This window comes from Salvelinus namaycush, chromosome 1 (genome assembly GCF_016432855.1).
Source record: "Salvelinus namaycush isolate Seneca chromosome 1, SaNama_1.0, whole genome shotgun sequence".
In the NCBI taxonomy this organism is placed as follows: Eukaryota; Metazoa; Chordata; class Actinopteri; order Salmoniformes; family Salmonidae; genus Salvelinus; species Salvelinus namaycush.
Window position 1 is genome coordinate 34,433,488 of NC_052307.1, and position 26,945 is coordinate 34,460,432.

Genomic DNA, 26,945 nt, shown 5'->3' on the forward strand with positions numbered 1-26,945 from the left:
GCCGACGTTTACTGACACTGGTCATATTCGATAGGTGTCGCTGGTTCGGTGTTTGTATATTCATCAGTTGTTCTGCGCTCTGGCACACTGATGAGTGCTCTGAAATCAGTAGATCGCCTGAGTGAATTTACAAAGCCACCCAGTCTGTCGCTATATCCTAAAAATGTAATGTACAAAAATGAGCTGTTTTGTCTTCATTTAGGCTTCGGTTAGTCATAAGGTTAGCAGTGTGGCTAAGGTTCGGTTTAAAATCACATTTTATGAATATAAATTACAGAAATATTTTTCCAATCTTCACTGAATCACATTGGACACAGAAAATTGTTTATTTTGCACATCAGCATTTTAATTGGACAATGCAAGAACAAATATAGTAGCAGAAACATTACCAAACCCCCAGAGGAGAACACTTTTCAAAACTAAAAAATGTCAGAAATTGTCTGTAGACTGCCTAATCTGAATGATATTGTGTCCGTTCAAAGCAATCAATTCTAAGGCAACACAATGGGTCTGGTATTAAAACATGTCCACATATCTGATTAGCATTTCTGGTTCAGGTTTTCCATAAAAAATACTGATCTTACTTCATAGAAAATGGCAGAAAACTAAATTTATGCACAGAATTAGTATTCAAAGTCAAAATTGAGTGAATTTATGCACTGCATAGCAATGCCCTTTTCCCTTCCCAGAAGTCCATGCATCACTGTGCCAGTTACCATGGGTATGCACTTGATAGTGTTGCTACTAACAATGTTTAATTTCTTCAGTTAACAAAACAAAAAGATAGCACCAAACTCCCATTGTGAACATTTGCATTTTCCTTTATACAGTTTGAAATATATGTATGGTTATTTACACATGAAGCAAGTTGAGGCCTTCCAAAAGAAATACAGGGGAAAAATTGAATGCAAAAAGAAATTCTTGGAATAATTTTTAAAGAATGGAATACTGTGCAATATGTCTGCCCTTACAGAAAAAAAGCAGTGGCATCTATCCCTGCAATTGGTTTAATTGAAATCAAAATGAGAGAAGAAAAATAGATCCATTTTGATTACTTCCATTACTTTTTACATGATTCATTGCATCACTCAAAATGGAACATTTATCTTAAAAAAACAAAAAACAAATCACAACCACGTTATGTTGACTGTTCAAGAGTCCTTATGAAAATGGTAGCAGTTCGAGACACTAAACAAACCAACAAATGCACAAATCCAAGTGTCTCCTTAACAATTATATTACATTTACCGTTCACTTAAAATGGTACCGTCCTGCCCATGTAGTCTGTCTAACACAAGGGCAGCATAATACCTGTGTAGTTTATTCCAGTTCTCCATGGCTCCCCTTAACCTCCCATGAAATCAGTTTCATTGGCTTTAGTAGAGGTCAACTTCCACTTCAAATTCCATGTACCAACAAGTCTTAGTCTGCCACAAGTGGATGGGATATAACACAGATCCCGGTGATGCTCCAGTAGCCAGTAAAGAGTTGACTATCCCCCTATCAGTGTGTGGGGTATCCAGTGGCTCCCATACCGGCCTGGTTTGCTAACGTACTCCCATTCAATCCCTGTGTAGCTTCCATAACCCCACCGTTACTGAGGGCACTCACACCTGTCCACCCAGCACTGGCCGGTAAGTGACTGCAAACGGGAAAGAGAGAAAACGCCAGCAAGTTAGAAAAGAGGCGGCGACAGGGGCAAGACAGAGGCTTTGTCTCAAATGGTACCCTATTCCCTTTATAGTACACAACATTTGTCCAGGGACCAGGTAAAAAGTAGTGGACTTATATAGGGGATATTGTGCCATTTGGGACACAACCATAGAACACACCAAACTGAGCAAGAGCCAGCTGAGGAGAGGATGAAATAACAAAGGTCAGGGTGTGTCGGAGGATAAACCAAAATCTAAGACAGCAGAGAATATGGTAGGAATTGAAAATGGTAGGAATTGAAAATGGTAACAGGGCGAAGATATGGTACTTGTGGGTATGCGGACAGAGCATAGGCTCGGTGTATAGAATTAGTCACAATCCACTGCGGTGGAGATTTACTTAAAATAAATACATGTCTTTTGACTCCTCACATCCCAAACAAAGCTGCTGAAATTGGTCAATGTTGCAGAGCGCGGCTGAAGCAGGACCATCTGCATTTAAATTTGGCCGTGGAGTTGAATTTCACACTTTTTCCCTGAATCCTGTACCACTGCAAAGGGAAAAACATTTATAATTTCATGCCTAAACCCCATTCATGACTTTTGTTATTCCTAGTCAAATCTTTAGCAACATCCATTATGCAACAAATACCTGAATGGAAAAGTTAGCAATTTGGTCAGTCAGCACATTGTGTATTGAAAACAGTAACAGATAAGCTCAATATAGTAACAAGTAGGAGAACATGTAGCTCAGGCTGAGATTTATTTTAGGATTAAACTTCAAATATTGTTCATGGTAGCCTACTATATCATAATATTTTCATGGGCTCTCAAACAAAATCAGACATTTACATACAAATAAAATGTAAGCACAGTGCCACTGTAAAATATTCACATCCCTTGATTTATTTCACATTGTTGTTACAACCTTAATTAAAAATGGATTAAATGGATTACTTTTTTACCCATCTACACACAATACACCATAATGACAAGTTGAAAACATGTTTTTAGAATTTTTTGCAAATGTATAGAAAATATTGCATTTACATAAGTATTCACACCCCTTTGCTATGACACTTCAAATAGATAGAATTGTGATGAGGCCTATATCCGGGGAAGGGTATAAAGCAATTTCTACAGTGTTGAAAGTTTCCAAGAGCACAGTGGTCTCCATTATTGGGAAATTGAAAAAAACAGACTCTGGCTAGAGTTCGCCGTCTGACCAAACGGTCAAGGACCTTAGTCTGGGAGGTAACCAAGAACCCAATGACGACTGACAGAACTACAGATCTCCTTGGCTGAGATGGAAGAACCTGCCACGACAACAGTCTCCACAGCACTTCCCCAATCTGGGCTTTATGGGAGTAACCCGACAGAAGCCAGTCCCGAGAAAAATGCACGACTGGAGATTGCAAAAAGGCATGTGAAGAGAGATCATAAACCCGACAGAAGACTTTGTGGTCTGAAGAGACAAAAATTGGCCTGAATGCAAAGCGTCATGTCTGGAGAAAACCAGGCAGAGCTCATTACCCGACTCACACCATCAATACCGTGAAGGATGGTGGGGGCAGCATCATGCAATGGGGGACACTTTTCAGCGGCAGGACCTGGGAGCAATGTTCCCTCAAAAAGATTTCAGCACTGAGCAAATTTCAGGTCTGTTGAAGGAAAACTTCAAAGTTGTGAAAATTCTGGTGCACGTTTAATGTGAACAGAGGCTGTAGCCGCTTTAAGTTAAAACTAAGTGTTCAAGTAGGCTTCCGTGGCTATTTGATTATAATGTAAGCCTACCATAAACAATGGAAAATGCATCCCATAACATTTTAACATGGAAATAGCTGTTCTATTGTTCAGCCTATAGTAGCAGCCAATGTGTGGTGTTCAATGTAGACCTACATTCCATAACTTTGGGGAAAAAAACATGCACGGCTAGACATTAAACCTGTTCATCCACTATTCCTTCAGACAAGGTGGTGACTGAAAATGTGTTTGATGCAAGAAACCACTTTACAAAATAAAACGCATCATTATTTCCATACCATTAATACAGAGAATCAGACAAATTATGCCATCCTCTGCCAAATTGGCAACTTAGCTTATTCAAGCCGGTCTCAAAATACAACAATGACCCTTTAAGACAAAAGAAAAGTCCTTTACCTGACTCGTTTTTCAAAGATGACTAGAAACGGACGTTTTGTGCTCTCGTAGGAAGCAATAAATCTCCCATTGCTGACTACATATTATCTAGAACTTGGCTAATAACTCACTAACAAAGGATATGAACAAATGTGCACGTCGCTACATGTAGCTCTCGCTTTGATCTCAAAAAAGGGCATTTACTCACGACCGCACATGCTGTTAACAGTCCAGTTCCAAGAGAACGGCACAGATCCATATATGGTAATAATCTATTTTCATATAGCCCTACTGCAGCAGATTGGTTATGGCGCAGCGGCCTGTGTAGATTACGGGCCTGAGTTGTGCCTGTTAATGCAATAGAATCCTACTCCAATGTGTTCAGCCAACAACAAAATCTCTTGCATAGTTCGCTTTGTTTCAGTATGTTGCATTGAAAGTGGCTAATAGCGTTGATTCGATCACAATTCCCACAGTAAAAGGAAATGTTGAGTGTTAACAGGGAAAACTCCCTAAAGTTGAGTTAAGTTTAATCTGGTGCTTTTTTGTGCAGGCAGATATTTTTTCTGTGTGGCAGTCCCGGGGGAGGGAACATCAACTGGAAAGGATAGAGGGAACAATTAATGGAGCCAAATACAGGCAAATCGCCGATGAGAACCTGCTTCAGAGTGCAAACAACTTTTAACTGTGGCGAAGATTTGTTCCAACAGGACAATGACCCTAAGCATATAGCCAAAGCAACTCTGGAATGGTTTCAGAACAAGAATGTTATTGAGTGGCCCAGCCAAAGCCCAGACTTGAATCCCATTGAAAATCTGTTGAATGACTTGAAGATTGCGGTTCACCGCCGCTCCCCATCTAACTTAAGCGCTTGAGAAAATCTGCAAGGAATGGGCAAAAGACAAACCCAAGACAACTCAGCTGTAATTGATGCCAAAGGTGTTTCTACAAAGTAGAGACTCAGGGGTGTGAACACTTATGTAAATTGGATTTCTGTATTTCAATGAATTAGCTTTATTTTTCATATTTAAAAAAGAAAATGTGCATAAACATTATAGGGTATTGTGTGTAGATGGTTGAGAGAAAAAGCGTATTCAATTTTGAATTCAGGCTGTAACATAATGTGGAATAAGTCAAGGGGTATGAATACTTCATGAAGGCAATATATAATTGCAATTTCTATACAAGGACTTCTATTTCCAAAACTAAAACTTTCAACAAATGAATGGTTCATTAGATTAGATTTTAAAAAACAATCATATTACATAACTGCTGTGATATACAAGCAGTTAAAACAGGATTATTGTCTTATGCAGCACTCAAACCCCATTATCAATTTGAGACAAGAAAATGACTAGTGATATTTCAAATGTAGCTATAATCTAAACAAATTCATACTACACCCCATTTCTAGTAGCAATGTACTTAAACTCTTCAGGAGAAAAAAATATATTCAAATTTGGATGGCAAATGAAAGTTCATACAGCAACAACAAAACAAAAAATATGCATGAAGTAACAAAAGATGACATGGCACAACAAAAAAATGAATAAAGTGGATGTAACAATGGCACAATAAAATGATGTATCCCTCTGCACTGGGAGAAGCTTCAGAGGGCAGGAGGTCCCGTTTGTGTTTCAACAATCCCACTTTACTCACTGTCTGGGACTATTTAGTTCATTGAGTAGACACTCATATCGGGGACAAGCCCAATTCAACCCAGAACTGTGGCCATTTTGAAAGTCCAAAAAGGGCATTCATTAGTGCTCATTTTATTTTTTTTAAATGGATGAAAATGCTGTTATCTTGACCAATAAATCAAATCAACCAGATTTTTTTTATGTGTTTTGTCATTGTCCTCGTAAGCTGGATACGGTGGCGAGGGGAGGTTGAAGGACATTATGGCTCCTTCCTTCTCCTGGCCAGAGCTGCAGGCAACTGAGCTGGAGCCTAGCTGCCCTTGGGAAGCCCAAGGAAACTCAAAAGACTCAGCTGCAGCCCTGGTTGCTGGAAGAGAAGGGAGCCCTGCTGATGTCCGTATGTACTTACTTAAAACCCTGCTGGTTCCAGGCCTGGGCCTGGCCGTAAACCCCATAGGTGGGTACCTGCCACCCATTGGGGACGTACTGGCCAATCTGCTGGGCATTGCCGTACCACTGGGCATACTGGCCGTAGGGCTGGGCCGCAAAGCCCACTTTGTTCTGTCATAGGGGAGAGATGACAACAGTGTAAGAGTGTGTGTTTAAGTGGTGTCGATAAGGGGGAAGCCTCTGGATGTGGTTTCATACCTGGGGAACTTGTTGCACCTGCTGCATAGGACTCATCATGTCTGTGGTCTCTTTACCCCAATAACACTTCACCATATGGCCCTCTATCGAAGTCCCATTCACAGACACAATGGCATGGGCTGCTCCCTCGTGAGAGGTAAACCTGCACAAAGGAGAGGCGTCAAAATACCGATTGCAAGGTACTGAGAAACATACGCAGAAATTATATTTCACGGATACTAAATGTTTGTCAGAGGTCTGTTTAGTGATTTGATCATGACATACCGCACAAAAGAGTATCCTTTGTCTGGGAACACACGGATTTCCATGATTTGTCCAAAGGGGGAGAATGTCTGTCTCATCAATTGTTCTAGAAAAAAGGAGGGAGACACGTCAAAGACCTGTGTTTGTTTCTCTCACACACACACACACACTAGAAAGTGACCACTTCAATAACAGACTACTGACCTGTTAGACCGGTGCCGACTCCTCCACAGTACACAGTGCAGTTACTGGGGCTGGACTGGTTCACAACCTCATCAAAGGACAGATGCTTCGTGTTTGCTTTTGGAAACAGGGGAATTTAGAGTGACTAAATGCATTGCCATTCAACAAAAGAGGATCCGAGGGACATAAAATATAGTAAAATGTATATCATTTTTATCTGCACTTAACCAGTTTTAGAGGACAAAATAGATGTAAAAAAAATTATGGTAAGATAAAACCAACCATTTCTACTCAATGGCAAATTGGCTGGAAAGCCTATCTTGTCTGGACTCACTTTCATAGGTGGTTTTAGGAGCAGGGGGCTTTCTAGTGGCCCAGTTGGTCCTGATCTGTCTTCCACCTAGCCATTGACCACCCATCTGCTGAATGGCGTTCTCTGCATCCTGTTGGTAGCAACAGATATATTAAATCACATGACCCAGCGACACACCCAAATACCAAAGGATAATGTTATGACTACATATACAGGAACCCCTTCAGTTATGAGTTATGACTAAATCCTCTATGGAAGTGATTTCATCCAGCTATAACGCTTACCCACTTGTTGAAGAAAGAGACAAAGCCATAGCCTTTAGACTTCCCTGTCGCCACATCTTTGACCACGCGAGCATCCCTGAGGAGAAACACACTATTTACTCAATATGAAGGAGTAATGTAACCATACAAACTACTGTCTGATATGTCCTAAAGAGTAATGTGTTATATCAAGCCATCCAATGTATTATTATTATTATTAACTCATGAGTGACTTACTAATCTTGTGAGATCGACAGAGCACATAAACATTAATGAGGTACTTACGATATCCTCCCAAATGGACCAAAGGCCGCTTTTACATCATCTGTGGTGATTTCGGGGCTGAGGTCTCCGACAAAGACATGGAAATGATCTGTTGGGAGGACAGGAGATACGACTACTGTGACTCCTTGCTGAAAGCAGCACTTTCTGAAGAAATCAAGAATTGCCTTGTTTTTATTTCGAGGGGGGAGGGGCTTTATGGTCTTCCACACCATAGAGATATGGAAGTCTCCGGATAACAGCATCTGCTAATTGACTAAAATGTCAATTTAAAATTACCACATTCTCAGAGGAACCCTCACTAAGGTTTTCTATGGAACTGACTGAAAAGGTAGCTAGGCACTTACTGCTTGTGTCTTTTTTCTGACTGCTTGGCGTTGTGGCCCAGTTGACTTTAACCTCCTAAAGAGAGAAGGGAAGAGAGAAAACAAGCCAGGTAGGGTACGTTTATGTCATTTAGATACAGTATTACTACCTCAGTTTGTGTGGTGCTTTGTGTGTGAAAGAAATGAGCCAGCCATGACCAAACACAGTGTGAATCTCTGAATGCAGTGATGAGCAGAAAACAGAACACCTGAGCACTCAAACTGGAACATAAACAACGGAATAAAAGGTCCAAGTAACAAAGGACTTACAAACCAGTGACATTATCAACTTGTATTACTCTTCAAATGGTCCTTCATTACCTGTTGAGGATAACATAATTTGCACTGAATATATTTCTGCTGAGGTTAGGACCTATATTTGTTGTAAAGCTGTGGGTCTGGAAAAGGTACAGAAATTGTTTTAGTTGGCTATTGCACAGCTACTGTGGATTCCTTTGGATAAGGAAAGGGCCCATTTCCCTTGAAAAGATAGTGGTTTTCCAAAATAAAACAGTGATCGGTCAAGAACATATTTTAAATCTCTAAGCTATAGTCAAATCAACCACTAAGAGAGAATGCACTTGATGTCCATACAACAGACCTAGCCCACTCCATATCTGAAGAAACGGAATCAGACATTATACATGGACATGTCAGGTAATCAGCATTGCAACCAACTATGCAGGTTATGTCATTATTTTAAATCAGATCACACATCTATTAGTCTCATTTACTCTGGGGATGTACTTACTGCTGGACGGGAAATCGAAATAAGCCATCCTCACTTTACAAAGCAATTCATAACTTTGCCATTTCAACTTCGGTGAGATAGTCGCTGCCGACTCAGATAATGCTCTCATAATTTAGGCCTACTGGTTGGTCAAACTTCTGCAACAACCCACCCATCCCAACTCACCCTTTAGATACGATAGCTTACCTTACCCATAATTTTACGTCCATTCATGGCAGCCAGTGATGCGGCAGCATGCCTGTGCTCATAGAACTCCACAAAGCAGTATGGGTCATTGCCTGCAGTCTGTAAGAGGACAACAAGAGTTAGGCTACAAAGAGTCCAAAGCATTGTCTGTCAACCACATGTACATATCAGACAGTTAACATCACCATAAACATCTTTCGATTAAGAGTGAACGTTTTAACAAAATTGGGATAGTTAACAAAAAATCCCTAACCGAAAACAAATGCTGTAAGGTTAGATATACACCTTTCAAATTATTTTCCACAAATATAAAGCACTCTGCACGTCCGATGTTAAGTTGGGAAAATGTCCTGTATGGCAATACATTTTGGCGGTGAAATGTAAACTTTGTTACGTGGAACAGAGGCACAGTAATGGTAGCAATATTTAACCATCTGAAAAGGGTGAGAGCCAAACCGTTGCTAGCAGCAGCACAGGCCCCCAACAGACAAGACAGCTTCGCACAAAATAAGTGCGATAAGGTACGGAGTGAGAATATCACAGCTCTGACTACATAAATGATTGCAGTTCAAATGCAGCCATTGTCAATGGTTGAGGGTGTTGGCTTCAATACCCGATGGCATATCTAGAACAAGACTACAACATGGAATGTGGAAAAACCATGATGGCCTGGGTAGAGAAATCGTATCACGATTGCTCTGCAAGAACAAAGCATGAGCTCTCAAACCCCATAGGTGGCGTTAAGAAGAGATTGTTGGACATCTGAACGTGCTGTCATACATCATTGCAATGAGTCAATTACATTGATGATCAATTATATTGATGAGAAGTGGGACTTGAATTCGCTTGTACTGACCACTAAAAACATTGAGAAGCACACAGCCATAGAGATTAAGGACACATCTGTGGCATTCTAGCATCTGTAAAATCATGGGCAGTGCCATTGAGGCCATAGCCCATAGGAAACCCCACCCAGTTGACTACTTTGCAGGGGTTGGAACCGAAATGATCATTGTTCTCCCCCCCCCCCCATTACACTGTTACGACCAGCAAAATAAAAATTCTGAACTAGTTCAAACCCAAAAAAAGCACTGGTTTATATCATTCCCTTGTAAACATGTTTTTTTTTTACATTTAGTTCGACATTAAATTACTTCAATCAGTGAGGATAGAACAGCTTGCTATATAGCAGGTAAGCTATTTTATCTGTGTAGGAAAAGTAGTTAAAAGCTAAATTGTATTTTGCCAAAAGAGAATGGTTTAATCATATTGAAAGACAAATGCACTGTGCTGCCAGTCACTATAGACAGACCAGTTTAGGGCGTGATATGAGACATTTTATGGGTGGAAAGAAAGCGAGAGGGTGGAGGAGGCTTGGCGAGCATCTTGTTATGAGATGCCTGGGCATCTTGTTATGAGATGCCTGGGCATCTTGTTATGAGATGCCTGGGCATCTTGTTATGAGGCCCATAGAATTATACCTAAGGAGGAGCGGCTTGTATGGGAGAACTTTGAATGTCTGATGGCTTAACGTTGGACCAGACAAACAATAGGTAGCTAACAAGCTTGTGTGTGCCGAGCAACACGAGTTAAAAACACATCTTACCTTCTTGTAGTTAGTAAATCCAATGTGAAACGTGATATAGTATCATTAACTAGGATTAAACATTTTAAACAATTCTCTAATTAAACATCTCCCTAATTTCTGGATCACACTTGTAACATAAGTAGGGAAAGTAGCCTACAAACACACTGACAAAGATCGAGCTGGAAGGCAGGTGCTGGAATATGTTTGAATAACGGAGTGAAGACTTTGCATAGGTGCTTTGTTGCGATTTCTGTGGGACTGGGAGGAGAAAAGAAATGCCCGAAACCATAAAAGAACGTTATTAACCGGTTCCCATACTTTTAAAATAACAGTTCTGTTCCGGGAACAGTATAGATCACACTTTCGTTTGATTCTGTCCCTAAAATGATTGTTATTTTCTGGTATTCGGTCTGGTTCCGTGAACCAGTTCCAAACCCTGTTACTTTGACTACTTTAAAATGGAGGAAGCATGGTGGAAGCCCTCCATAGAGCCCCACGGTGGAGGGAGGTGTCATAACACCCATAAAACCTAGCAGTCAAACAGGGAAATATTTCCAATCGTTTTCCCACTACTCATTTTTCCCATAGATTTAATAAACGCTTAAAATAAGGACTGTGTTTTGAGTAGGCTTACCCTGGCGTGCCGTTTTGATAATCATGTAAATCTCAGACAAGGTGACTTATCAATATAATTTGGCTCTATTTACTTAGATCCAAAATGCTAATTAGCATCAAAGTAGACATCATGCAAGACTACAAATCCCTGCAAGCTCCTGCACGTCATCTCTAGCTGGCACCTTTGCTAACAGGTACATTTAAAGAAATGCAACCAATTTAATAATTACTATTACCTTTGCCTTGTTCGGAAGTCTCGTCCATATCATTTGTAGTTCTTTACGATAGCCACATTAGCAGCTAATTAGCCTTTAATTTTTTGGGAGGTAAATACAGGTGAGTATATTGATAAGCCACCTAGTCCGGAGAAAGATGTACATAAACTCAGCAAAAGAAACGTCCCTTTTTCAGGACCCTGTCATTCAACGATAATTTGTAAAACCCAAATATCTTCACAGATCTTCATTGTAAAGGGTTTAAACACTGTTTCCCATGCTTGTTCAATGAACCATACACCATTAATGAACATGCACCTGTGGAACGGTCGTTAAGACACTAACAGCTGACAGACGGTAGGCAATTAAGGTCACAGTTATGAAAACTTAGGGCACTAAAGAGGCCTTTCTACGGACTCTGAAAAACACAAAAAAAGAAAGATACCCAGGGTCCCTGCTCATCTGCGTGAACGTGCCTTAGGCATGCTGCAAGGAGGCATGAGGTCTGCAGATGTGGCCAGGGCAATAAATTGCATTGTACGCCTAAGACAACGCTACAAGGAGACAGGACGGACAGCTGATCGTCCTCGCAGTGGCAGACCACGTGTAACAACACCTGCACAGGATCGGAACATCCGAACATCACACCTGCGGGACAAGTACAGGATGGCAACAGTTACACCAGGAACTGCCCGAGTTACACCAGGAACGCACAATCCCTCCATCGGTGCTCAAGCCACAATAGGCTGAGAGAGGCTGGACTGAGGGCTTGTAGGCTTGTTGTAAGGCAGGTCCTCACCAGACATCACCGGCAACAACGTAGGCACAAACACACCGTCGCTGGACCAGACAGGACTGGCAAAAAGTGCTCTTCACTGACGAATTGCGGTTTTGTCTCACCCTGGGTGATGGTCGGATTCGCGTTTATCGTCGAAGGAATGAGCATTAGACTGAGGCCTGTACTCTGGAGCGGGATCGATTTGGAGGGTCCGTCATGGTCTGGGGCGGTGTCTCACAGCATCATCGGACTGAGCTTGTTGTCATTGCAGGCAATCTCAACGCTGTGCGTTACAGGGAAGACATCCTCCTCCCTCATGTGGCACCCTTCCTGCAGGCTCATCCTGACATGACCCTCCAGCATGACAATGCCACCAGCCATACTGCTCATTCTGTGCGTGATATCCTGCAAGACAAGAATGTCAGTGTTCTGCCATGGCCAGCGAAGTGCCCGTATCTCAATTCCATTGAGCACGTCTGGGACCTGGTGGATAGGAGGGTGAGGGCCAGGGCCATTCCCCCCAGAAATGTCCGGGAACTTGCAGGTGCCTTGGTGGAAGAGTGGGGTAACATCTCACAGCAAGAACTGGCAAATCTGGTGCAGTCCATGAGGAGATGCACTGCAGTACTTAATGCAGCTGGTGGCCACACCAGATACTGACGTTTACTTTTGATTTTGACACCCCTTTGTTCAGGGACACATTATTCAATTTCTGTTAGTCACATGTCTGTGGAACTTGTTCAGTTTGTGTCTTAGTTGTTCAATCTTGTTATGTTCATACAAATATTTACACGTTAAGATTACTGAAAATAAACGCCGTTGACAGTGAGAGGATGTTGTTTTTTTGCTGAGTTTAGTCATCAAAACATCACGCCAGGGTAAGCCTAGACAAAACACAGCCCTTAAGTGTTTCTAAAATCCCTTATTGGAAAAATTAAATGGTTGAAAAACTATTGGAATCATTTCCCTGTTTGACTGCTAGGTTATGGGTATCATGACTCACACTGTCATACTTATGGCACTGCCCATGCCAAAACAGCCTTTTGGCCACTAGAGGCCTCTATCATTCTCTAAGCACACAGCAGAGAACCTAAAATGGAATAACCTTTTAACGTGCAAGTTCCAAATATCTCTAACAGTTCCCCGGCGAGATTCTTTATGCGATGTCAAAATGCACTCACTGTTCCAAAATTCGATTGTTATGCAACAGGACAGTTAACCTCCACTTCACCTAGAAGTAGCCCATTTCACTGTGGTGGGCAATTTAAGTTTGGCTCATAGTAATGTCTCAGACAAACTTCTCTCTTCGATGAGAGCCCAAGCACTTCCCCAGGTCAAGTATGCATTTTCCGATTAGTGCCTGCATTGCTTTCATTGTCATTTTCCTTACTAATAACTTTGGACATGATTGCATTCCTAGCTAAGTGCCTAATTATGCTATCATTAGTGTATGTATATCGTGTTGTTTCTTCTGTAGCACACTGTATGTATGGTGCATAATGTATACTGCATGCACTTCTTTATAGCCACGTACACATATGGTACTAATTTCATAACCTATATGGTGTTATACTCAATTGCGCTCATGTAGCTAGCAAAATTCTATAAAAACTCTGTAAAACAATGCTAACGGCATCAGAGAAGTATTAAGTTTGTGTTGTATCCTTTGAAGCTGCCCTGGCCTTATGACCATGGCATGGGTTTTCTGCCCTGCCCCCTTGTGGAGCTCTTTGGTTACAGTTTCTTACGGTTATATTATTCATAATTGTGATTGTCAATGCAACTTATTTTTTATAGCAGTTACTCTTCTTAAAATGGTTTTGTTATATCCTGATATTGTATCCTAGTAATTCCTCTTTATTCTGTACTTTCAGAAACCACACACAGTATTGAACATAATTTGCCAACATCATAACTGGAGTTGGACATCTGTCTTGCCTGAAGAATGAGGACATCTTTTGTATTCTAGCAACATACTGTTTGGAGAGGGAGTAAAGAGGATGAGGAGTGGGGAGGTGGGTGAGATATTTTAAATATAATTGCAGAACAGCATTTGATTCATTTGTGAACTGTATGTCCCCAGTTCACCTGGCCGTGCTGCTGTAAACTGACATTTACTCCTGAGGTGCTGACCTGTTGCACCGTCGACAACTACTATGATTGTTATTATTTGACCATGCCGGTCATTTATGAACATTTGAACATCTTAGCCATGTCCTATTATAATCTCCACCTGGCACAGCCAGAAGAGGACTGGCCCCCCCTCATAGCCTGGTTCCTCTCTAGGTTTCATCCTAGGTTTTGGCCTTCCTAGGGAGTTTTTCCTAACCACCGTGCTTCTACACCTGCATTGCTTGCTGTTTGGGCTTTTAGGCTGGGTTTCTGTAGAGAATTTTGAGATATCAGCTGATTTAAGAAGGGCTATATAAATACATTTGATTTGAAAAAAACATGTTCAATAATCTTCTCACTTGTTAGCTGGTGGTGAACTATGTGGCTATTGAAGATAGCAGTGTCGATCAGATGTAAATTCTCATACCAATTGGTGGGTTTTAAGAGTGCATGCCACAAAGCTGTTTATCATATCCACCTTATCCAGTACCCCCGTTTTGCAATTATAGTCAAGCACATTGTCTGGTTTGATCTTTCTCTCTCCCATCAGGTGGTCCACCTTCGCTGTGGCTCCCTCTTCCCCTGTAACTCCAAGGCCTAGCGATTGGTGTCCTCCACTATGTCCCTGTCAGAAACAGCTTGAAGCACTCTGCTTCAGAGGGAGATGGCAAGAGACTTTGCACTCCAGACTGGGACTCAACACCAACAGCAGGGCCAGGAGGGGTGAAATGGCTGGTAGCCTTCCAACTACCGCAGACCTCTAATACTTCACTACCAGCATCTTAAGAGGGACCTGGGACTTTGTCGGTGGTCAGGGTTCTCAATGGCCACAAGGTTGGGAGCAGCTCCTCACTGTCAGAATCTGATACCTCAGAATAACTGTCAGAATTTACAAAAATCTCCTGAATTTCCAAATTTGTGAGTTGTCTCCTTTTGAAAGGCATTGCTAATGCTACAGCTTAGCCCACTAGGTACATACATAACACTGAATGGTGTCACATGAGTGTCGAGGGTGATGTGATTGGTTGCCAGTGTGGTGAAACTGATGACTTATTTACACAGATTGACTGTTTACATAATATGGTTAGAATTATTAACATGGCAAGTTAGAACTAACGCAGTAGGTTATGAAAATTAACGTAGGAAGTTAAGAGAACAAGGTTAAGGAAAGAGTTAGGCTTAGTTACAGTCAACAACTGTTGCCCCCGACGCGACCACTAGATAGAGATGTTTGTCGGCCTAACTACTCTATCTAGCCACAGTGGTAGAAACGTAAACAAACCATCTGTGGCAACAAATCACCACTATCATAATACAGGCACAGACCATTTGTATCAATTAATCACTATCAGAAAATGGTTTGTGTGGTAATAATTTATTTACTGTTTTATTCACATTTTGAAGTACTGGTGACATATCATACATTATGCAAGAATCAGAATGCAATGGACACATACTCACTGGTCAGTTTATTAGGTACACCCATTAGTAAAGGGTCAGACCCCCATTTGGTCGTCTGCTGCAATAGCCCATCAGTGACAAGGATCGACGAGTTGTGCGTTCCGAGATGCTTTTTCTGCACCGTTCCTTGTCTGTTCGTGGCCCACCTGTTAGCTCGTACGATTCTTGCCATTCTCCTGCGACCAATCATCAACGAGTTGTTTTCGCCCACAGGACTGCCGCTGGCGATGTTTTGTTTGTCACACCATTCTCAGTAAACTATAGACACTGTCGTTCGTGAAAAGCCCAGTAGAGGGCATACGTTTCTGAGATACTGGATCAAGCGCATCTGGTACATACGATCAAACCACGCTTAGGTCACTTGTTTTTCCCCATTCTAACATTCAATTGAACAGTAACTGAATGCCTCTGCCTGCTTTATATAGCAAGCCATGGCCATGTGACTGTCTGCAGGAGCGATCCGTTTTCGTGAACGGGGTGGTGTACCCGATAAACGGTCCAGTGAGTGTATGATGTGTGCAAAATATTTTTGGGCAGGTTGGACTGATTATGATGAGCTAATGCTAAACTATTTGCTGGCTATGTGTGGAACAATGTTTGTTTACATCATTCAATCCATTCTGGGGGTCACGTAAACGTCTGTCAGACCAAAGATGCTACGTTAACGGAAGTAACTGATGGTAGACCACACACCCCCTTCAATACGCATTCTGAAAACAGACCCAACTCATCACCTCTCATCTTTGGTTGACGCAGAAAAAACAAACATTGCGGCACACACAAACTACCCGCCGTCGGATTACTTTCGATGTTTAGAAAGTATTTTACTCAATTATTTAAATCACTGGTGAGCTCACCCGTGATGTGATGAATTGTAAATAGTAACTGGTTTCTATCAGCCGAAAGCTGCTAAATATGACCGCTTGTGTTAGCTCACTACTCAGAGATAGTACTACATTTCCAGATTTGGATGAGAATTGTGTTATGCTGCTTCTACTTCTGTGAATGTCTGAACATTGCATCCAAAAATAAACTGCTCACATTGAGGACATAACGTTGTAAAGACTTTGTGCTAAATATGTCAGTAAGACAAACATTATGGCCAGCTCGAACGCTAACTGTTGAGTTAATCGTAACTAACTTTCTAATGACGTGTTCTAATTACACTGGTTTGAGTATATGCTGCAGGGACTACTGTAGAATGATCACACCTGTGTGTTCATACACATCAAAGGGGTAACTACGTTACTGAGTGGGTGGGGGACAGCAGTAGATATAACTTCATTGCCTCCCTAGCGGTCATATGGAATAGGACGCAATCTGACCATATTTTGCATTGTTAATTCACATGGAATTTAATACATTTTTCATATCATTTTAATGGAAAAAAACAAAAATGGCATTTTAAACATTAAGCAAACATTACATTTGTCACATCCCTAATATCAAAATCATACAAATCCCAATCTCTCACTTGGGTCCAGGACCCAGGGATACTCACATCAACAATCATTTTACAGCTCTTGCAGGGGCCGATCTGTGTGAAAACCTGTAGGATGAGGGGCTCAGTGACATCCCTGGACAGGTTCCCTACATACCTGGAGTAGAGGGGAAAAGACAAGCACTTGTGACCAGAAAGTTACAACTTCCAGCAAGTTTACTTTGTCCAGGGAAGCAAAGGTTTAGGGTGATATGCAGTGGTGTACAGTACTTAAGTAAAAATACTTTAAAAAGTACTACTTAAGTAGTTTTAGAAATCTGCACTTTACCATTTTTGACAACTTTTACTCCACTACATTCCTAAAGAAAAGAATGTACTTTTTACTCCTTACATTTTTGCTGACACCCAAAAGTACTCGTTACATTTTGAATGCTTAGCAGGATACGAAAATTGTCTAATTCAAGCACTCAACAAGACAACATCCCTGGTTATCCATACTGCCTCTGATCTGGCAGATTCACTACACACAAATGCTTCATTTGTAAATGATGTCTGACTTGTGTACCGTTGGTTATCCGTAAATTTAAAAAAAAAATAAGAAAATTGTGCCGTCTGGGTTGCTTAATATAAGGAATTTGAAATTATTAAAACTTACTTTTTGATACTTAAGTATATTTAGAACCGAATACTTAGAATTTTACTTAAGTACTATTTTACTGGGTGACTCACTTGAGTAAAAGTATAAATACCTTAATATAAAGTTACTCAAGTATGACAATTGGGTAATTTGGTGGTATGGCTGCACTTAGCTACACTAGCTAGACAGTTACACTGAGTTATATAAGTTAACCTTCTCTAACACTTGTGTTTGAAGCATGGTTTTTCAAGTTCTGGCCTTCCCACTAAACTGAAAGCTACTTGTTGTCTGACTGTCGTTGACGTGGCCATCTTCCTCCCCAGAGGCTGGTAGAAAGGCATGCATTTTATTTTATAAAATAAGTGGCGGCCTCGATTTAGCAGCGGCAGTACACCACTGCTAAATGCATATCCCTTCGCTAGTTAGGCCACCTAGCAAGCCATCATATTAAACTAACAATCAGTCCATAACATACGGATAAAATGCAATACTAGGAAAATTGACTAACGTCACAGGTTCGTGGATGAGACGTCTGTCTCTGCATACCGTACTTGTAATTTGCCACTCTGTTAGCCAACAATGCTTGCTTCTCTGCCAAACCGGTACATGTAACTAGTAACACAGTAGTTAGTACCTAGCTAGAATTTCTGAAATGGACAAGTGAACCATGGCTACACTTAACTCACTGCCACGTTATTTTTATGATCAAGTAATGAACTAACTAGTTAACACGATATCTAACTAACCAATGTATTTGGTGAGATAACGTAACGTTAGTTAGCGAGCTAGTAGCTAACGTTACCTAGCTTGTTTGCCTAGCTATGTGTTCTGAGAAGGCTCGAGCGACGGACTGACATGATTGATTTGCACCATCAACTTTCTCTTAGTTAATGGTCACACCGTGACAGTCGACAAGACATGAGTACATATACGTTTTTAAATGCTGGAATATACTTTCTTTGTAGCCCCATTTGAAGTAGCTAGCTAACGTTACTGGATTGATATGGCTAACTAGCCCGTGTTAGCTACTTACAGGGTTTTGGGCTGTTCGTCGTCCATCATCATCATCATGTTTTCGTAGGTCGTGCCCTGGGTGAGTAATCCGTGTAGCTATGGTATTTTGAGTAATGCACACACACTTTCTAAATATGTGATATTTTGGATAATGCTCATGTAGACTTAAACAAGTTATAAAAAGGCGCATAAATCAACCCAGTCGCTGACCGCACACCAACAATTAGCTTGTATGAACAATGGTTGTACAACCGAAGAGGAAGATGGCGGAAAATCAGGGGATGTCCACCACCGTCGCATGCGCAATGAATGGACCATAATTAAATAATTTGTTTCGCATTTCAGCAGCAGCAGGCGTCAGTCAATAAACCACAAATACTAATCATATTTCAAAACAATCTCTGCGATTAATCTTTAGTTTTAGAATAATGACGACATTTTAATGAACAAAAAGAACACACGTCTGGGAAACCCACGTGACTGATCACAATTTGCCAACGTTTAGCTCGGACCTTTGGGAATGTTTGCTTTGCTTTCGTGCGTAATAAAAGCAAACACATAGGTAACGGTTGACAAATTACTCAATCCATACCTTTTTCAAACGGATAAGGAGTTTGGCGAGAGAAAAAAATGTGCGCCGCCCGGGAATCGAACCCGGGTCGAAAGAATGGGAATCTTCCATGATACCATTACACCAGCGGCGCAGATAATTTGTCATGAACATCCAAGGATCATAATGATGAGATACATGATTTCATAATTCAAATGATTACATATGTGTTTGTTGCATATTAGCTTTTATTTATTGTAAAACATTGTAGAAAAAACAAACAGGAAGGAATATACCTATGCATAAGATTAAATAGGCCTATACTTCAGAATAAATAGGCCTACCCCATATAAAAACGTACAGAATGTTTTTTTAATTTCAGTCAGTCTAGTCTAGTTAAATAAAGGTTAAATAACAAATACAAATAAATTGATAAGTGTGTGAATTGGACAATTCTCCTGTCCTGTTAAGCATAAAAAATGTAACAAATACTTTTGGGTGTCATGGAAAATGTATGGAGTAAAAACTAAATTATTTTCTTTAGGAATGTAGTGAAGTAGAAGTTGTCAAAAATATAAATAGTAAAGTACAGTTACTATCACGTTTGAAGGTAAGACCCGGGTGCAGACAATGTTGAAGTAACAAAAGTTTATTAATTAGAACACGGGCAGGCAAAGGTCAGGCAGAGGTCAGTAATCCAGAGTAATGGGGCAAAGGTACCGGAAGGCAGGCTCTGGTCAGGCAGAGGTCGGTAATTCAGAGTAGAGGGTAAAGGTACAGGACGGCAGGCAGGCAGAAAGGACAAAACCGGGAAAACTAGAAAACAGGAATATAGACAAGGCAGGAGCAAGGGGGAAAACGCTGGTAGGTTTGAGGAACAAAACGAACTGGCAACAGACATACAGATAACACAGATATATATATATACACAGGGGATAATGGGGAAGATGGGCGATACCTGGAGGAGGATGGAGACAATCACAAAGACAGGTGAAACAGATCAGGGCGTGACAGATGTCCCTAGCGGAGACCCAGCACCTCTCCTTCGGGCCATAACCCTCCTAGTCAACCAGGTACTGGAATCCCCTGCCCCGGGGTCGAACCTTCAGGAGACGCCTCACCATGTACGCCGGTTGGCCGTCGAAGAGATGGGGGAGAGGGGTGGGCCTGGAAACAGGTAGGAAGTAGAAGGAGGGTATGGGGCAACAGAGGACAAACAGCAGAGGGGCTAATGATCTTGGAGCAGAGGGGAAAGGTCTCGGCTACCGGAGGTGTAGCCGCGTGGCTATAGCAGCGTGCCAGCGCATCTGGCTTGACCTTCTTTGATACCAGTCGGGGCTGCGGAAGCGAAGTGGTCCGGGACTTACTGAACCCCTCCCAGAGGTCCTGGTACTACTCGGGGCTGGCGGAGAGATCCGTGGGAAATTCCAAGCACCCAGGAAGACATCCCGAGGCAGGCAGAGCTAACTTCAGGCAATGAGTGTGGCAGAACGGACTCCAGCCCACGATGGCACCAGTAGACCAGTCAATAGAGGGATTGTGTCACCGGAGCCAAGAGAATCCCAATACCACGGGAACCTGTGGAGACTCACCAGCAGGAATTGGATTGTCTCGCTGTGGTTCCCCGACACTCGTAGGTTGACTTGGTGGTCTGGTGGGTGACCCGGCCTATAGAGCGCCCGTCCAGTGCTTTAACACCCATGGGAATGGAGAGGGGTTGAGTGGGGATGCCCAGCTCGGATGCCAGAGTAACGTCCATAAGACTCGATAAGTACCTAGAGAGACTTGGACTGGTTGCCCCACCGCAGGATGGCGGTTCCGGACCGTGGACCGTCGTTGGAGGTTCCGGACCGTGGACCGTCGTTGGAGGTTCCGGACTGTGGACCGTCGCCGGAGGTTCTGGATTGTGGACCGTCGCCTGGAAGCTCAGGACTGGGAACTGTCGCCGGAAGCTCAGGACTGGGAACTGTCGCCGGAAGCTCTGGACTGGGGATCGTCGCCGGAAGCCTGGTACGTGGGACCGGCACTGATGGTACCGGGCTGGTGACACGCACCTCAGGGCGAGTGCGGGGTGGAGGCACAGGACGTACTGGACTGTAGAGGCGCACTGGAGGCCTGATGCGTGGGGCCGGTACAGGTGGCACCGGGCTGGTGACACGCACCTCAGGGCGAGTGCGGGGAGGAGGCACAGGACGTACTGGACTGTGGAGGCGCACTGGAGGTCTGGAGCATAGAGCTGGCACAAGGCGTCCTGGACAAATGACCACCTTCGCACGGCAAGTGCGGGAAGCTGGCACAGGACGCACTGGGCTGTGAAGGCGCACTGGGAACACAGTGCGTAGAGCCGGCGCAGGATGTACTGGACCCTGGAGGCGTACTGGAGACCAGGAGCGCTGAGCCGGCACAACCCGTCCTGTACAGATACCCACTTTAGCATGACAAGTGCGAGGAGCTAGCACAGAACGCACCGGGCTGTGAATGCGCAAAACATGGTGCCTGACCGGTAACACGTTCCCCACGGTGAGTACGGGGAGTACGGCCAACCACCCCGTGTGCCCCCCCTCAAAAAAAAATGTTGAGGCTGCCTCTCGGGCTTCCGTCGTGGCCGCACCTTCGCTGCTTCCGTCTGCTTCCACGGCAGGCCTTCATATCTCTCCAAGACTTCCTTCCAAGTCCAGGATCTTCTCTCCTCAACCTCCTCCAAAGACCAGGATGTCCTCCCGGGCACGCTGCTTGGTCCAGTTGTGGTGGGATCTTCTGTCACGATCGTTAGAATGATTGGACCAAGGCGCAGCGTGCGTAGAGTTCCACATGTTTTAATCAATGAAACTCACCAAAACAAATACAGAAAACAAACGAACCGTGAAGTAATTGCAGTGAAAACAGGCACTACACAAAAACAAGATCCCACAAAGCACAAAGGGGAAATGGCTGCCTAAATATGATCCCCAATCAGAGACAACGATAAACAGCTGCCTCTGATTGGGAACCATACCAGGCCAACATAGAGATATAATCACCTAGATGACCCACCCTAGTCACACCCCGACCTAACCAACATAGAGAATAAAAAGCTCTCTATGGTCAGGGCGTGACAGTTCTTCTCAGGCAAGATGAACCGTAGGCCTATCCTTACTGCAGATATGAACAGCAATATATGATTTTAACAACAACGATGTGTTACTAAACTAACGCTGTATTATAGCACAAAGTATGCGAAAACATGGTCCTAGTGTTTTTTTTTCTAGTTCTTATTCATTCTTGTTATATAAGGAGGCCATTGTGCTGATGTCTCAGTTCTCTGGAGCAAGATTCTCTCACTCATGAAGGTGGGCTCTGGCTTCAATCGCCTGGCTGTGTAGATGCTGAAGATCACTCCAGGGACCAGGAATGCACAACACCATCCCAGACACAGCCAGAATGTCACGACTTTCACCGAAGTCGGTTCCTCTCCTTGTTCGGGCGGTGTTCGGCAGTCGACGTCACCGGTCTTCTAGCCATTGCCGATCCATTTTTCATGTTCCATTTGTTTTGTCTTGTTTTCACACACACCTGGTTTCAATTCCCTAATTACATGTTGTATATGTTCCCTCTGATTCCCCCATGTCCTTGTCGGGAATTGTTTATTGCAAGTACGTGTGCTATGTTTGACTGGTGCGCTACGGGTTTTGTGCCCATGTTTTTGTTGTTTTTGTATGCCGGTAGTTATGTATATTAAACGGCTCCGGCTATTTACCAAGTTCTACTCTCCCGCGTTTGACTTCCCTGCCATCAGTTATGCACCCCTTACACAGGATGCATTCTTCATGCAGAGAGAGACAAAAACCTAGAGATTAAGACAAGTACAGACAGAGAGAGCGAGAGAGAGGTGAGTTACATGCTCAGATTGATTAGACAAAAGAGAGAAAAAGGGACAGAGAGAGGGAGATCAGATGACGTGGTATGTTTGGGATATAGTAATAGGGAAATCTCTCACCCGTGGATCAATCACATTGAGATAGACTGCTGTATACACATTGTCCAGAGACACAGCAAGTCAATGGCAATCCAAGACCTCATATAAGATCTATAAATCTTATAAGTACAGTCAGTGTCAAATATCAAGTTGGTCTAGTTTAATTATATTGTTCTCCATGGAAAGTACTCTGCATAGAAAAATTATATAATATAGGCTGATGTTTTGTGTCCTGTATGTAGGCTACTGTACATATGTACATTGACAGCTATTGTATGGAGATGATAATTAACCAATCCATCAGAGCAGTATGTTACTTGTCATGTCACTTGCTCAATGTACCCTCTTTAAAACCAAACAAATGGGATATCCTCACATCTATTGACACCCTACCAGCATGACATTATGGAGAACATTCCTCTGTCTTAAGAATCATGGCATTGGAACAACTGTCCATTACACCTTACTATTGCATAAGCTTTGGGGAGGGGTTATCTTTAGAGAAAAGTTGTCTCTTATGACTGCCTTAAGTGATTTGGTTCTGGGTGCTGAGATTAGAGAAAAGGGAAGAGCATGCAGAAGCAACTAACCAATATTTATATTGTATTGTATATGGTGTCCGAATGTAATACTCAGAGGCAGCACCATGGTGTCTGAAATACTTCCTGTGCATGACTTTTATTGTGTTTATTATAATATTGAGGCCCTGTATGTTAACACCATCACAAGTTCGTAAAGTTTGTGTGGAAGAGGAGGAAAAATGGTTGTTATTCATCCATAATGATAAGCCACCAAGTTTAGATAACCTAGATGGGAAACTATTGAGAATAGCAGAGGACTATATTGCCACCCCTATTTACCATGTCTTTAACCAAAGCCTAAAGGAGTGTGTGTGTCCACAGGCGTGGAAGGAAGCTAAAGTAATTCTACTGTCTAAAAATAGTAAAGCACTCTTAGCTGGCTCTTACAGACGCCAAATCAGTTTGCTCTTAGTAACTGATGGAGTGAATTGTGTTTGAACAAATGCAATGCTATTTTTTAAAGAACAAGTTAATAACTGACTTTCAGCATGCATATAGGGAAGGGCACTCAACTTGTACTGCACTGACTCAGATAACTAATGATTGACTAAAATAATGGATAATAAGATGATAGGTGGAGCTGTACTGTTTCAGTGTAGCCTTGCTGTTATTGATCATCATTTGTTATTGAAAACACTCACTTGTTATGGCTTTACATCACCTGCCATCACATGGTTGGATAGTTACTTTTCCAATATAACTCAGAGAGTATTCTTCAATGGAAGCTTTTCTAACATTATATGTGTACAGTGCGGTATTCCTCAGGGCAGTTTCCTTGGGCTGTTACTCTTCTCTATTTTTACAAATTATTTGCCACCAGAAATTAAAATTACTATGTATGCTGATGATTGCACACTCTACACATCAGCACCTACAGCCGGTGAGCTCACTGAGACTCTTAGCAAGGAGTTACAGTCAGTGTCAGAATGGGTAATTAACAATAAACTGGTCTTAAATACAGTACCAGTCAAAAGTTTGGACGCACCTACTCATTCCAGGGTTTTTCTTTATTTTTACTATTTCCTACATTGTAGAATAATAGTGAAGACATCAAAACTATGACATAACACATATGGAATCATGTAGTAACCAAAAAAGTGTGAAACAAATCAAAATATATTTTAGATTTTAGATTCTATATTGTGCACTACTTTTAACCAAAGCCCTATCAACATTTGTGACTGTAAAGGAAATAGGGTGCCATTCGGGATGCATCCTAATTGTAAGGTAGTTCCCGACCAAGTGCATAGTAGAGAACAGTGAGAGTACAAAGGAAAATAATGTAATATTGGTTAGTCTTACGTTTCCCACAATGTAAGGGATTTGGTAGTGGAGTGTGACTTGTCTGGCTCAAACTTTTCATGGTTTTGTCTACATTAACATAGTGTGAGAGAAATGAGCTGTTAATAGAGGGATCATCATATTCAAATAATCACATTTAAGGCTGTTAAAAACAGTTTTTAATGCAATTTAATAGTGGCACTCTAATAAGGAATTGAAAACCTACCTGATCTTGTACTTGAATCTGTGCCTGAAATTCACTACTCGATTAAGGTACCTTACAGATAATTGTATGTGTGGGGTACAGAGATTGGATAGTCATTCCAGAATTATGTCTATAAAAAATGTCTATAAACCAAATTCCCAATTTGATATTATGGGGTATTGTGTGTAGATCACAGACACAAAATCAAAATTGAGTCGATTTTAAATTCAGGCTGTAACACAACAAAATTTGGAAAAAGTTAAGGCGTGTGAATACTTTCTGAAGGCACTGTACCTGACCAATATTGAAAACTCAATGCCCCTTTTGCAAAAAATATTTGCTGAATACTCAAAAATGTCAGGAAGTAAAATTATCGTTAATAATAATAATAGGAAAAATACAAAAATAACTTACGGATCTACAGCAATCCTTTAAGTGAACCAATAAAAATATTTAAAACTTAGGATGCTTAATAAGTGACAAAACAACAAATAGATAAATAACTTCATGCATTGCAACTTATAAAATAAAGGTTAAATAAAATGTAAAAAAAAATAGAAAAGTACAGTATATTGTTCATTGTCCTACGGTTCTTCAATAAAAAAACATACAGTATATTGTTCATTGTGCTATGGGTCTTCAATAGACTTACTGTATATTGTTCATTGTGCTATGGGTCTTCAATAGACTTACTGTATATTGTTCATTGTGCTATGGGTCTTCAATAGACTTACTGTATATTGTTCATTGTGCTATGGTTCTTCAATAAAAACATACAGTATATTGTTTATTGTGCTATGGTTCTTCAATGGAGACTTACCGTATATTGTTTATTGTGCTATGGTTCTTCGAGACTTACTGTATATTGTTTATTGTGCTATGGTTCTTCAATGGAGACTTACCGTATATTGTTTATTGTGCTATGGTTCTTCGAGACTTACCGTATATTGTTTATTGTGCTATGGTTCTTCGAGACTTACTGTATATTGTTTGTTGTGCTATGGTTCTTCAATAGAAACTCACAGTATATTGTTCATTGTACTTTGGTTCCAAGCTGTTTAATGGCACAGTCAACTTAGTGTATGTAAACTCCTGACCCACTGGAATTGTGAGACAGTGAATTATAAGTGAAATAATCTGTTATCAATTGTTGGAAAAATGACTTGTGTCATGCACAAAGTAGATGTCCTAACCGACTTACCAAAACTATAGTTTGTTAACAAGAAATTTGTGGAGTGGTTGAAAAACAAGTTTTAATGACTCCAACCTAAGTGTATGTAAACTTCCGACTTCAACTGTATAGTCACCCTTTCAAGCTGCTACTAGCTTTCACGGTTCCTAAGGCCAAAACTGAAATAGGATAAATATAATTTTCCTATAACGCTCCTTGGTCTGGGAACGAGCTGCAAAAGACTTTAAAACTGGAGGAGAGGGTATCAATTGTTGAGTTTAAAGCTCTGATAGAGAAATGTTTTTGAATTGTATTTTGCTCTTTGTATATACTGTACACACTGACTACTTCCTGCAGACCTCTTGGCCAGGTCCCTCTCGCAAAAGAGGTTTCTAACCACAAATGGTATTTTCCTGGTTAAATTAAGGTAAAAAAATACAAAATAACACACACACAGATTTGCTGCTCCTATACATTATATACCAGCAGTAATTGCCCATCGTAGTTGAAGTTCAGCAGGCCCCGTCTGCCATTGTCAGGTATTATTTCAAGCCATTTAGGTTAACTGACCAATTCTGAGCACTCTGATTGAATCCATCCAAGAACTACAATAAATAAGAGAAGCACACAGGCACATAAATAACGGTCATAGGCAGTATAGTTCATTCAATGCCAA

At 41.6% G+C, this 26,945-nt stretch overlaps 1 protein-coding gene, 1 long non-coding RNA gene and 1 other non-coding gene across 3 annotated transcripts; 1 reads left to right on the forward strand and 2 right to left on the reverse strand.

Moving 5' to 3' along the window:
- Positions 1–312: 312 nt before the first annotated feature.
- Positions 313–18,806, reverse strand: LOC120039548 (nucleolysin TIA-1-like). The gene is made up of 12 exons (XM_038984995.1): positions 18,546–18,806; positions 16,936–17,032; positions 8,666–8,764; positions 7,711–7,765; positions 7,367–7,454; positions 7,103–7,178; positions 6,840–6,948; positions 6,527–6,622; positions 6,344–6,428; positions 6,080–6,221; positions 5,841–5,992; positions 313–1,642 (listed from the first exon to the last, which is right to left on the reverse strand). Exons 1-12 carry the CDS (start codon positions 18,581–18,583, stop codon positions 1,504–1,506), a joined length of 1,176 nt encoding a protein of 391 aa, XP_038840923.1. The 5' UTR covers positions 18,584–18,806; the 3' UTR covers positions 313–1,503.
- LOC120039647 lies at positions 2,854–5,623 on the forward strand. The gene is made up of 2 exons (XR_005475473.1): positions 2,854–3,311; positions 4,345–5,623. It is a non-coding gene; the product is annotated as an uncharacterized LOC120039647 (long non-coding RNA).
- Positions 18,807–19,159: 353 nt separating the features above from the next.
- trnag-ccc lies at positions 19,160–19,230 on the reverse strand. The gene has a single exon. It is a non-coding gene; the product is annotated as a tRNA-Gly (tRNA).
- Between the last annotated feature and the right edge of the window lie 7,715 nt (positions 19,231–26,945).